We start from the raw sequence: 13,979 nt of genomic DNA, 5'->3' as shown, positions 1-13,979 counted from the left end.
TTTACCTCTATATCTTCATGACCAGCTTCATCCAACTTGGGAATAGGTTTCCTTGGAATGACCAAAAAATGAACAGGGGCTTGTGGATTAACATCTCTGAATGCTACACACTAAAAAAGTAAAAAAATAATGAAATAACACACACACAAAAAAAAAAGATGCAATACATGTGCAGTAGAATTCAGTCACAAAGTCAATATTTTCATCCTGCAATCTCATTAATAAATAAAACATAAATAAAAAAATATAACATTTGCATATTAAAGGATATCATTTGCATTTAATACCAAGGTGAATAAAATCCTGCTTGGTGAGATTTGTCTAGCCTGGTTTACCAACCATGCTAGACATAACAATGAAATCAATCCTTGCAGATAAATCTTACGGATATGGTAAATAATCATTTACACTGAGAAAATACTGGTAATCAATGGATTTCAACTTGTGCTATGTGGAAATAAAAATAATTTGAAAATCTACAAACAGTACTTGTACAGAATTTCTTGTATCAGAGAATCCTGATACAAGCTTATATCCCATTTGGCAACAGGATCCTACAGTACTCGCTTAGTTTTCCCATTGTTTTTTAGATTAATCCTATATATACAGAAACTATAGCACACTGGTATCGTAAATTCATTTTACAAACAGATGATGATGTCTTTCCAAAAACTGAAGGATTCTGCATACCTTTTTGATAGCAGTCAGAGACTTGCCTTAGCTAAATTCATCTGCTTACTAAGTAACTAGTCATGTTTTTCACACAAAAAAAAAAAACAAAAGAAAAAATGTTATTCACTTACAAACATATTTACAATACTGATTTACAACTTTTCTTGATAATTTTTTATGAAGTTGTCTGAAGAAAAATCACTAAGTTCCACCAATTTAGAACCCTCATTTCATTGACAATGGATGTATTACACAAAATAGCTAGGACATGTTGCATATGATGTTTTACAGAAAACTTTCAAACGCTCACACTAATGGATATCTAAATATTAATTCATTCCAACATCCTGCAAATATAGTGAAATAAAAACATCATACAGATGAAGCCATTTGCTCAAATGAATCTTACATTTTAAAAAGTTTCACTCGTATCATTATAATACAATATCCAATTCTACAAAATTAAAAACTTATTAATCCCCCCCCTCCTCATGCAAATTAACAAGAATAACTCCAAATCACTAGTGGTCCTTTATGTTAGGACTTCTGAAAGAAATGAAAAAGTATGTAACAAATACCAAGTTAAACCATCTATAAATCAGTATTCAAAATGTTGAAAGTTTATTTTTCACTTAGAGTATAATAAAATTAGTTTAATCGTTTATCCAAGTGTGAGCAAACAAAGTTTGTGCCTGAAATATCTTCAGGACTGGGGTAAGGTGGTACAACACCAGGACAACTCGTTGCAAAGGTGGAGCAAGCTACCAACACTCCTACCTCAGAGCCACTACCCAGACTAGTTTCGACCATTATTGAGGGCTCTTCAGTGGGAGCCAGGCCCAAGTGGAGATACCTGGTAGAAGCATTAGCAGGTCATCTTCGCCTATAGGAGTTGCCAAATGGTGTGCCACCCTTTTTTTAATAAATTACTCTGGATTTAGAGAAAGATGTTGAAAGTTTATTTTTCACTTGGTTAGAGTATAATAAAATGAGTTTAATCCTTTATCCAAGTGTGAGCAAACAAAGTTTGCACGTGAAAGTATCTTCAGGACTGGGGTAAGGTGGTACAACACCAGGGCAACTCATTGCAAAGGTGGAGCAAGCTACCAACAATCCTACTTGGTTAGAGTATAATAAAATTAGTATAATATTAGTATAATAGAGTATAATAAAATTAAAAGACCTCATTATCTCCTATAATGCAAAACACATCTCCTTGCAGATATGTCTAATGTTATGCATTAAGGTAAGGGCCACTACCCAGACTAGTTTCGACCTTTATTGAGGTCTCTTCAGTGGGAGCCAGGCCCAAGTGGATATACCAGGCAGAAGCATTAGCAAAACTTTCAACATCTTTCTCTAAATCCAGAGTAATTTATTAAAAAAGGGTGGCACACCATTTGGCAACTCCTATAGGTGGAGATGACCTGCTAATGCTTCTGCCTGGTATCTTCACTTGGGCCTGGCTCTCACTGAAGAGACCTCAATAAAGGTCGAAGCTAGTCTGGGTGGTGGCCTTTACCTTAATGCATAACATTAGACATATCAGCAAGGAGATATGTTTTGCATTATAGGAGATACTGAGGTAGGAGTGTTGGTAGCTTGCTCCACCTTTGCAACGAGTTGCCCTGGTGTTGTACCACCTTACCCCAGTCCTGAAGATACTTTCAGGTGCAAACTTTGTTTGCTCACACTTGGATAAAGGATTAAACTAATTTTATTATACAGTATTCAAAATAGCTTCCATTATCCATTCACCTCAGCACGTCTAGTGCAGAGGATCCATTACAATTAAACTTGCCTATTACAGATCTGCAGACAAAAAGGAACACCAGAACTTTGTATATTTATCAATCAATACTGAAAATGTAGGTAGAAGACTATATGCTATACACCCTTTATGCAATAATGTGAAAAAACATTACCTCAAAAAAAGGTGTAACGAGAAGTGAAAGACCATTCTGGGAATCAGCATATACTTTGCATAACCATTCTAATTTAAACACATTTCTACAAGAAACTGAAAAACCAACAAAACTGCACTTAGAGGTTGCAGTTACAACATTAGAACTCAGGGCTAGTGTTCTAATGTTGTAACTGCACTTCACTCATTTCTGCATTGTGAATTCAGTAATGCAGAAAATACCTCAGTAACTGGAGGGAAAATACTGATAACAAAGTATCTGCTTCTTTTGCCTATTGTGTGAGTTGTGATCAGCCAAACTTGTGAAGTAAAATTTCTTTAATCTAGATAGAATTGTTGATTGTCTATTTAGACCAAATATCCAGATAGACATCAGAATTTTTGCTTGGAATCATACTAATATGCATTCCTTATAAGTTAAAACCATTTCTTATCATAAGATAGAACCATGCTGGTTGACCAAGTGGACAACATCTGTACTCTAACCAACTGGTTGAGGATGTTTGCGGTTAATATACCACCTCAAGATATTGTGGTGCAATATCTTGAGGTGGTATATTAATTTCATCTTGATGTGAGACCACCAGCATGCTTATTGAAGACCTGAGATGGCTTGAAAAAGTTCTGTTCGGTCTCTTGAGAAAGATTTCAAGATTATCTAATCTTTATCCCACCAAAGACTAACGTATAATCAGTTTACAACCTTTCATGGGTAGATGATAAGGTAACAAGCGAGTTAGATAAGGGAGAATCATATGCAGTGATGTTCTTGGACTTTGCAAAAGCGTTTGATAGATTACCACCTGATAAATTGGTGTACAAGCTGCAGAAGATGGGAATAGATAGTATATTGGTCAGATGGCTCCCTGAACAATACCAGCAGGTTGTGTATGATGAGGCAGTGTCTCAAAAAAGGAGAGTAACCAGTGGCGTGCCCCAGAGTTCTGATTGTGCCACTGTATATGGCACTGGTAAGGCCACACTTGGACGTTGTGTCGAAAAAAAATGATGAGTCACTTTTTTCCCACCCAACATTAAGTTATCTCAGAAGGAGTGGATAAGGACATGCTTATGTGCCTCCGGATGGGAAATGTACCGACTAATGTCCCAAGAACATGTAAATATCCAAGTGTGTAAGCTCTGAACAATGTTAAAATAGCCCATGAGTTTAATAAGTTTAATAGAGAATAGTTGTAAATGAATTAGAATATAAAATCATGTATAAATTGCCAAGTAAATATGTATAAGCTAGAGCATGTTTTAAGCCATGTAAAAACAGTCCGTGACCACAGTGTCCAATCGGCAATCACCGTATGCGTGACGACACCGCTGAGTGAGGGAGCTGTTTGGAGGTATAAAGGTTTCGGCGAGGATTCGAATCACTCTCTTGTCTCCGGATTTTGTCAGCACCTAGTTTCCTGTCGGAGAGCTGTGTAGAGCTTGCCGCCACGTGTAGTAAGAATCCCCCCCTGCTATGATTGCTACGTGGGCCAAGGCTGCAACTACAATGTATTCAGAACCATAAGAAGAAAGAGCCACTGATGAGATCAACATCAGTGTTCAAATCTGTGTATGAGTGTTTTTGGTTCATATGGAAACAAAGGAATAGCAAGGCTGCCATCAGTGAAGATACTGTAAGCAGACCAGAATATCCAGTTCAAGGCAAGAACGGTAAGCGTAAGATTTTCTTATGTTAAGTGTTGGATTAAAGTAACCGCGGAGTAAGGAAGCAGAAGTTAAGGAAACATGCTATTTCCGTATAAGAACAGTCTGCGATTTGGACACTTTTGTCTGCAGTTGAGAAGAAAGCATATTAGGCTCCAGGCGAACAGGAGGTCGAGGTCTGAACTGTTTGTGTAATTTAGGAACAGTAATGTTATATGGTCAGAACGTAATTAAATGATGTTAGCTAAAATTTTGAAGGGAGGATTAAGTAAGAATAAGAAGTATTACCCTAGAGAAGTTCATGTTAGAATTATTGAGTTGTCCTGTGTATCTATGCAACATTACACGTGTGATAATATTAGGTAACTTAGTTATAAGAGTCTGAGAATAGATGTATGTATAGAAGTGAGAAATTTATGCCAAGTAAGGGACTATAATATAGAAGTTTTGGATGTGATTAATTAAGTAAAGGGAACCCAGACTCTTTTAAGATTAAGGATTTGATTAACACGTATACTTGTCTTTGTGCCATAATAAATGTGTTTCTTTATATACAATCAAATGAGTTTGTCATGCTTTCTGCGGAATGAGCTACCGTTTGAAAACTTGCGTACCGTGCATTAAGGGGGAAACCAATAGTGATATAAGAATTGGGACCACGACTGCATGCCTTATGATCCCTACATTTTCTTTAAGTACTCTTGGATATTGCATCAGAATTTAGTTGCCGGCTGGCGCAGTCTTTAATCAATACAAATTTGTCGGCAAACGAATATCTGATATTAAGTGATACAAAAAAATTAATGTTAACTGTAAAGTTAAAGTAAAGACAGTTAGAGATATAACAATAAGGCAGTCACATAGTCACACAGACCACATAAAAGCAGGATATAACAGTAACCAGTGGCGTGCCCCAGAGTTCTGTTCTTTGGCCCCTGCTGTTTAACTTGTTTGTAAATATGATAATTGTGTGTGGACTGACTGGGGATCTTCAGTTGTTTGCTGATGATGCACAATTGGGAAGAATTATAAGTAGCACTGCTGATGTTAATTTCCTTCAGAAAGATGTGAATAGACATTTTACTTGGACAATGTAAAATTTAATCAATACAGATTTGTCGGCAAACGAATATCTGATATTAAGTGATACAAAAAAATTAATGTCAACTGTAAAGTTAAAGTAAAGACAGAGATATAACAATAAGGCAGTCACATAGTCACACAGACCACATAAAAGCAGGATATAACAGTAACCAGTGGCGTGCCCCAGAGTTCTGTTCTTTGGTTCCTGGTGGACTGACTGGGGATCTTCAGTTGTTTGCTGATGATGCACAATTGGGAAGAATTATAAATAGCACTGCTGATGTTAATTTCCTTCGGAAAGATGTGAATAGACATTTTACTTGGACAAAAGAGTGGGGATGTAGTTTTAATATCAATAAGTGCAAGGTGTTGCATTTTGGAGTGCAGAAATATAAGGCTGTGTACTATATCGATGCTACCATACTGCAGGAAGTAGATGAGATTAGAAATATGGGAGTGACTGACAGTAGACTGAAATTTAGAGGACATATTGCTAATGTTGCAAAGGCTGCACATCATAGTGCTGCTATGATAAGAAGTACTCTAACATGTAGGGATAAGGAAGTGATTGTGCCACTGTATAAGGCACTGGTAAGTGTCTTATACAGTGGCACAATCTGAGCACAATAGTCCAAGCATCACTTGGACTATTGTGCTCAGATTTGGTCACCTGGTTTTCAGTGTGAGGTGGAGACACTGGAGAGGATCCAGAGGCAAGTGACTAAGACAATATTGGGACTTTGGAATGCTGGCTATGGAGAGAGAGGTTGAAGAAATGTGGATTGCAGAGTTTGGTGAATAGGAGGAAAAGAGATGACATGATAGAGATGCTTAAGTTAGTGGGGGGGATTATAAAAAGAATAGAGTTAAAGGGGAAGAACCAAAGGTCATCCCTGGAAGTTATGTAAAAGTTTGATGAAGAGGGATGTGAGGAGTAGATTTTTTACTTGGAGAATTGTCATTGAATGGAATGGATTACCAGAATGTGTTGTTAATGCAAGGAGTGTTAAGGATTTTAAGATTCTATATGATAAATATGTTATCAGTTGAATGAACCTCCCACTATGAGTCTGCTGACTCCATGGAGGATGCAATAATGATCTTCACTAAATATTGTGTCTAAATAGCTGAAATGAAAAACTTTTACTTGTACTATAGGTTCACCATTCAGGATACAGTTCATGCTTTCAATGTTTCTGCTTATTTTCATTGTCTTGTTATTGCCGATTTTAATACCAAATTTATTAGAACAGTCATTCAATTTAGTCAGGGAATCTTGCAGAATTGTGCTGGATTTATTCAGAGGTATAAAAACATCTGCATAAAGTAAAGAGCTAAGATTAACATCAATTTTTAATATCAGATTTAATATCACTTTACTTCATAATGTAGATCTGCTGATAATGTACACCTTTGTTGCACACCTGATTTTACTTCAAACCATCTTCCTGTACTCCTTCAATTCTAACTGCTGACTTACAGTTTAAATAGAGACTATGTATTGCTTGATCAGGGGCATGCCAGTAGTGTCCGGAACCTGTGTGCAAAACTTTAGTTAGCACCCCTATACCCCTCCCCCCAATAAAAAAACACTTTATAAAAACGTTATTTTTAATATTTGATGCCAATAAAGTGAGTATTTCATTTTGAATTTTATCTCCTAAATAGGAGGGTATATTTTTAAAGTAAGGATCATTAGCTACATGTCACCTGTGTTCTGATATAAAAGGATCAAACTTTACTAACATCTCAATGCATTTTAAATAATTGCCATTGTTGCGATCGTAAAGTTTATTACTTTTACCACGAAGAGCTAGATTTTGTTTGCCTAAAAACTGTATTACAAAAATTATTCTTTTTATAACTTCATACCAATGTTTCCTTTCATTATCTAAAACTGTTTGTTGCAATGATCAATACAAATTTTATTTTTTAAGGATGTAATTAATTCTGTCCACTTTTTGTAATTGTTCAAATGATTTAAATTTTATCATGACGATTCAAGTATATTGCAAGATGTTGCCTATATTCTGCTGATAACAGCAGAATATAGAATAAAGTTAAAAACTGCAGCAGATTTTCTTATATATGTTTAGAGCAAATGCGACTGTGAACAACATTAAACAAATTCAAACGCACATCATCCTGTAAACAGCAAACTCACGCAAGTTCAAGTTTTTACTTGTTTATGCTAAATTACTTGTTAGAACTAGGATCAGAATAAAATAAGATCTTAAGGAATAATAACAAATAAGTGATTATAAATAATTTATTTAAGACAAATCTATAAAATATAATTTAAATTTAAACAAAAATGTAATTTATTTTGATATAATTAATGAATAATACATATTTTTTAAAGTATTTCCTCCTCGCCTGAAATCTTTGGTGCCTTTACTATCCTGGTGCCTGTGTGCATTGCACACATTGCACATATTGCCAGCACACCCCTGCATTTTGCACCCCTGATATAACTGTAGTGTTTTGAAGAGCTTTCCTCTTGGCACCTTGTCATATGCCATTTTCCCAGATCAACAAAACTTGAATACAAATCCTTGTTACTCCCAAGATTTCTCAACTATTTGTCTTAAAGTGAAAATCTGATCCTGACAACCTCTATTTGGCATGAATCCAGCTGGTTCTTCACCAAGGTTCCCTTCCACAATTTTTTTTTAGCTGTTTCTCAAGTATACTTGCATAAATCTTACCAGGAACACTCAGTAGGGAAATACTTCTGTAATCTCACATTGTTTTATTTAACTTTTTATAGAGGGGTACTATGAGAGCTCTCCTCCAATTATCTGGAATTCAACCCTCTGACCAGGCCTTTATTATGAAATACAGCCACTGTAAAACTTTTATACCTCCATATTTTAGCATTTCTGGCAAATTTCATCTTCTCCAGCTGCCTTTCCACATTAGAGTTTTTGATAACTTTTTCTACTTCAACTATGGATATGTATTCCTGACTGCATTTCTGTTGGGAGTTTTTCTACCCTCGTGCAGACTGCTTGTTTCATTTAGCAGTCTTTCTAAGTAATTACTCTAGACATGACATCTAGAATATTTTTATCTTCAGTTTTCATGTGACCATTATCATCTTTGACTCCTTTTACAGTACTTTTTTCTCAATTTCTAAGCTTTTTCTATAGCCTTCAGAATATTTTGCCGCCTTCATGAAATTTATTATGTTCTTACCATGTACTTTTCCCTCAATTACTAATCTTTTTTCTATAGCTTCCAAATATTTTGCCGTCTTCGTGATATTTGTTATGTTCTTACCATGACTTTTGTTTAGCTAGTTTTACATAGAACAAAACCCAAGGTTCCAAATAAACAATTTAAAAAAATAATAAATAATAATAATAATAAAAACAGATTGCACAGTTAAAAAAAAAAAAAAAAAACACTGTGGAAAAATAAAAATTAATAACAGTTATATTTAAAAAGAAATAAATTAGAATCAAACACTAAATAACTATTTGAAGCTGCCTGTCTAACCACGATAATGGTCTAAAAAAGTCCTGACTGACAGCTCCCCCCCCCCCCCCCGCACACACACATCAGGTATGTTAAAATAATTCACATACTAACAAGGACAGAGATATGAATCAACTACCAAATCAGAAAGATGATTTGGATCACCTATAATTAGATACTAAATTTCCCGAACTTCAGCAGATGTTCTTCAATCAACCTTACTTCTCCTTCTTTTGTCTTCACTTTTCATAATTGGCTTACTTATGCTTTACATAAATTATTCTTCAAATTAAAAAAATATCCTTTTAGTTTTTTTTATATATATATTATATATATTGCATTATAAGAAATTTGCATAGAGCAGAGATACTAAGAGATGTACATCTCACAACAAAACTATTTAATTTTTCATTGTTATGTGCAAAACAGTCTAGTAATTACGATCAATACATACTTGATTATCAGAGTTAGCTTCTGGTAATCAGAATTAACAATATTTGATGCCTCTCTGGCTGAGTGGTTTTCACACATCACCTGCTTAGAGAAAAGATCTGGATTCAAATATTTTCTGTGACATAAGGAATTTTCTCTCTCTCTTTTAGGAAATTATAATTACGATTTCAATCGAAGGTGAGTTAGCCAATCTCATACGGAGGTAGCATGGTTTTTTCTCCTGGAAACTCAGGTTTTTCATCCCATATACAGACAAATTGGCCCGTCAGAACACATGCAATTTACAGACAAAAAATACTAGTTGTGGTAGTGGTAGAGGTGGGCAGTAGATGGCGTTGATGGAGATGATTCGTAGTAGAGGTTCAGCGTAGTAGTTGAGACAGTTGTAGGTGTCCTCCCACGATAAGTCTTCGGACTCTTTGGAGGTGTCACGAATAATAATAATAATAATAAGTTAAATGGTCTGAGAAGCTTGAAGATTTTGTTATCTGGAATCAGCAAACTAATAAGGGAAAGTTGATTTAATAGATAAATTTTATACCAAAAATGTAACTAGGTTAACTAGTTACATTTTTGCTAACTCTCTACAATGATGTCTATTCTCATCAATTCAAGTCTGTATTCTATCTCAAACCAGCCTCTCTATAATCTTCACCATCACATCTGATATATAAACTAACCTATATTTGACACTATTGACTTGTATTCCTTAGCCTGATTTCTTGCTGAACAAGTCAGTCAGGAATACTGTTAGCTCCTTTGCATATTTCCTTAACATACATGGCAATATCCTAGCCAGTCATACAGCCTTATTAACCTTGCTTAAAATGCCAAACATTTCAGAAAAGTGAAGTGTTTGACGATAGTTTTGTAGATTTTGCAAAGCATTTGATAAAATACCACAACACACTACTTTTGAAAGTGAATAGGATGGGAGGATAGTTAGCACCACAATTTTTTATACTATCCTGTTACCTTTTTTATAATTATTATTTCTAATGCTTGCTACAATGAAAACATTTTTTTTTTTTTTCCTTGTGAAACACTGAATAAACTATTCCAATTTATTTTCCCTCCTTCACTTGAAGCACTGCTTATAAATATAACAATAAATTTAAAAAACCATAAGAAGCTAAAAAAATTACCTTGTCATCTTCATATATTATATCTGCAGGAAGTGATTTGTCTAAAATTTTTGAAAATATTGTGGGCTGAAATTCATTAGCACAATGAGATTTTATAACTTCATCTGTTGAGGAGCAATATGGAATGCTCTGACTCTGAAATATACAAATTAGCACATCATTAGTATTTTAGTATTCTATTTTACTTCATATCATGTATATCCAATATACAATCCATGTGATAATTTACGAAATCATTATTATAAACTTGATTTCATGTGAAGTAATGTTCTTTTAAATTTGTTATTTTATTAATTTGATCAATAATCCAACTGGTACCACTTGGTTAGCTGATTTATCCCTACATACTTGAATTTGATACTCAACTTTGGACATTAAGATAAACTGTAGAGCAACTATTGCTTTCTCATGCTAAGTTTGCAGTTATGTTTTGTGACTATAATGACACATCAGTGTTTAACAGTTTTGTTAGCTTGCTGTGGTCTTTGTCTGTAGAGTATTAACCATAGTGTTTCAGCATGCTGAAACACTGTGCAGAAAAAGATTGAAACACTTTGGTTGACATTTTGCTTGTGAAGGTTAAATAGTTGCTAATCAGGTTCTATGGAAATCAAAATTCATCCTTGTTTTATCTGTCTGAATGCTTTCTTTCTATTGCAATACAGAATGGTATCCTGACTATTTAGAAAAGAGACCATGCCTTTTCTAAGAAAAAACAGTGCTTTCACTAACTAGTAAGGTTAAGATTGTTAAACTTACTAGTTCAGTGCCTCCCAAACTTATGGATGTAAAGGCCCCCTTAGGAAAAATTAAAATATTTCACAGCCCCATCAAAAAAAAAAAAAAAAATCGGAATACAGACATATATTTATTGTATTTATGTTCAATATGATTTATATTCAAGATTTTGCATTTGTAAGCTTTTTTTTTTGTGCTTCTTCAATACATTGAAATGAAACTTATATGAATAAACATATATTTACTAATATTCATTAAGCACCAAAATATGCAGGACGCAACCAATGTGTGATTTTTTTCCATTAAAATATAAAAAATAACAAAAAAGAAATAAATAATAAAAATTAAATATGTTTCTTTTTAAGATTAAAAAAAAATCTATTTAGTCTTAAAACATTTTAAATTTGTTTGCATTATTTTAAGGTCCCCAAGGGGGCCGCAGCCCACAGTTTGGGAAACGCTGTACTAGTTGATGAAGACACTACTGCTTTCTAGTTGCTAAAAGATCCAGAAAACCATGTGATCTATGCAAGTGTCACATGACTTGTCATCAACAGTGATGTTATTGGTTGGTTTGCTTTGTGTTTAAGTTTTTTTTCCCTTCCTTTTCACCTGAAATCATCATTATTCTTTCTTTCTTTTTTAAATGGTGCTTCCTAATAGTTTTCTAAGTCAGTTTGTTGCAATGTCATGGTTTGTTGTGGCAGTATCTTTATTTTCATCAGTTCTGGCTTTTATAGACTTGATGTCATAAATATTTTGGTATTAATATTTTAAGGATAGTATGCAGGTGTGGTTGTTTATTAAGAGCTAGAGTTTGGAGGGTTTTTTTTTTTTTTTAGTTGAATATGCCACTGTTAATTTTTCATTTTATAGAGGGTAGGCAAGTGCGATTCTTTGGCGCATGCACTTCTGGTATTTGCTTTTCATATTTGTGACAATTTGTAGGTTTCACTGACTTGATCATTAGGTTCACTCTTGAAGACTGCAAGTGTTTATTTCTTGGTACCTGTATTTCAGTTCAAGACTTTTTCATATTTGCAGCTGCTCAAAGATCACTTATTCAGGAATCAGGAATTAAACAATCAACTTCACTAATTGGTTAGTTAAAATTTCACTCATAGGAATTGAGTTTATTGCTATAATATGTTTACCGGTATCACATTCAACAAAGAGAGGTGATGAAATAAGCAGGTGTATGACTGGGAAGAATGGAAGAGGCCAACATAGAATGCTTTTTTAACCAAAAAATAGTCTTTCTTTACTTCAGGCTTCCAACTATAACAGCTGTGAGTTTCACATGGTATAATGAAAATCATCTGCCATAAAGATTTTTTACAAACACTAATTTGGTCAAGAGTAGTGATGTCTTGTTCAATTCTGCTCACGAAAGGAGAGAAAATAAGTCCAGCAATGACCTGTAGGAAAATATAAAATTCTGAATGTATTTTGCATAATTCTAAAAGTAAAAACAATTTATGTTAACGGGTTGTGTGACAGACGCATTTTGAGCCCATCTAAATAAATTATGTTAAGCTAATATACATTTATGAGGAAATGCTGCGGCAATTCAGCTATGTGGAGTTTATTCCTTTCACACATACACCAAGAAAGGGGGGGAGGGGACTTTCTAATTGTCCATACTTGAGCATTTTATTTATTAACATGATTTTAACGGTAAGAGCACGCAGATGTGCATTTCATTTCAATAGTTTTCAACTGATCAAATATAATAAGACTTGTTCATACTTGTAAAAGTAAAATCCTTTCTTACATAAACTTGTGACAACAGCAATAATGGACAAGTAAGCAACAGCATTATGTTGCTGCATCAACTGAAGCAACAAACCAGCAAAGACCAAATGATAAAGCTGGACTTCGTCACTTCAGCAAAAATTTTGTTACGGTTGAAGAATTTACCATTTGTTTACTAGTGACCTCTGCTTCACACAGCAGACAAAATTTTCTTGCTTTTCATAAAACGCAAGCTTTAAATTTTCATATAGAAAAAACAAAATCGCATTATTACCTTAAGACCGTATTTACTTTCAAAGTCAACATTTCTAAGCAGCGCACGTAACTGAAATATGTTATTAAAAGCCTTCTTAAAAAACAAACCCCGCAAAGCCATAATTTAAAAAAAGTATGGATGTCAAATACTCGTACAAGGATATAACGGGAATTACTGATAAGTCGGATACGAAACTTTTTTTCTCAGCGTTCAGAATAATGGTGCAATATGTAAAGAAATTTTCACGAGCACAAGGCATATATTCGTGAATATACACAATATATTTCAGCTCCTATCGCATAGATTGTGAGATGATGGATATGACGAAGAGTATACATCGGCAAATGAGTGGAGGACAGGTAATTATTATGGGTGATTTCAAATATGGGAGCATATATTGGAAGGAGGAGAGGACACTTCGGAGGAAGGAAATGGAATTTATGCAGTTATTAAGGGATATTTACCTGAGACAACATGTGATGGAATATACTACGGGTTTGAGAGTGCTCGATCTAGTAATTGCACTGAGAATTTGTCTATTACAAATATGACCACATTGCTACCAACTGGTGAGAGTGATAACATGGTCTTGAATTGGGAGGTGGATAAATACGTAGATTTTTTAGTTAAAACGGCATATATATGGAATTACAGGGCTGGTGAGTACGAGAAGTTTAGGAGATTAATTGGATCGGTGCCATGGCATCCAAAACTGAAAGGGCTAGTCGCTAGCGCATAGAAAGTGGCAAAGCAGTTTTTGAGGGGGGGGGGTTAATGGCAGACTGCATTCCTAGAGTCAGGGGAGTAA

At 34.5% G+C, this 13,979-nt stretch overlaps 1 protein-coding gene across 3 annotated transcripts in view; it reads right to left on the bottom strand.

The window, feature by feature from the left end:
* The window catches only part of LOC150094888 (uncharacterized), a 60,786-nt gene extending 47,079 nt beyond the window's left edge, over positions 1-13,707 (bottom strand). Inside the window, exons 1-3 of one of the 3 annotated variants that reach the window (XM_090411044.1) lie at positions 13,636-13,707; positions 10,423-10,557; positions 6-110 (exon numbers count right to left, since the gene is read on the bottom strand). In XM_090411044.1, coding sequence (XP_090267170.1) covers positions 6-110; positions 10,423-10,557; positions 13,636-13,647 — 252 coding nt within the window. In that variant the 5' untranslated portion in view covers positions 13,648-13,707. Of the gene's footprint in view, positions 1-5; positions 111-10,422; positions 10,558-12,934; positions 13,073-13,189; positions 13,325-13,635 lie in introns of those variants that run through there. The other 2 variants (XM_090411042.1, XM_090411043.1) reach the window with 2 other exon arrangements.
* Between the last annotated feature and the right edge of the window lie 272 nt (positions 13,708-13,979).

The sequence above is a fragment of the Typopeltis vanoorti genome, chromosome 21 (assembly GCF_054136105.1).
Source record: "Typopeltis vanoorti isolate ZY-2024b chromosome 21, IOZ_Tvanoo_1.0, whole genome shotgun sequence".
Lineage (NCBI taxonomy): Eukaryota > Metazoa > Arthropoda > Arachnida > Uropygi > Thelyphonidae > Typopeltis > Typopeltis vanoorti.
This window is presented reverse-complemented; position numbering and strand designations above follow the sequence as displayed.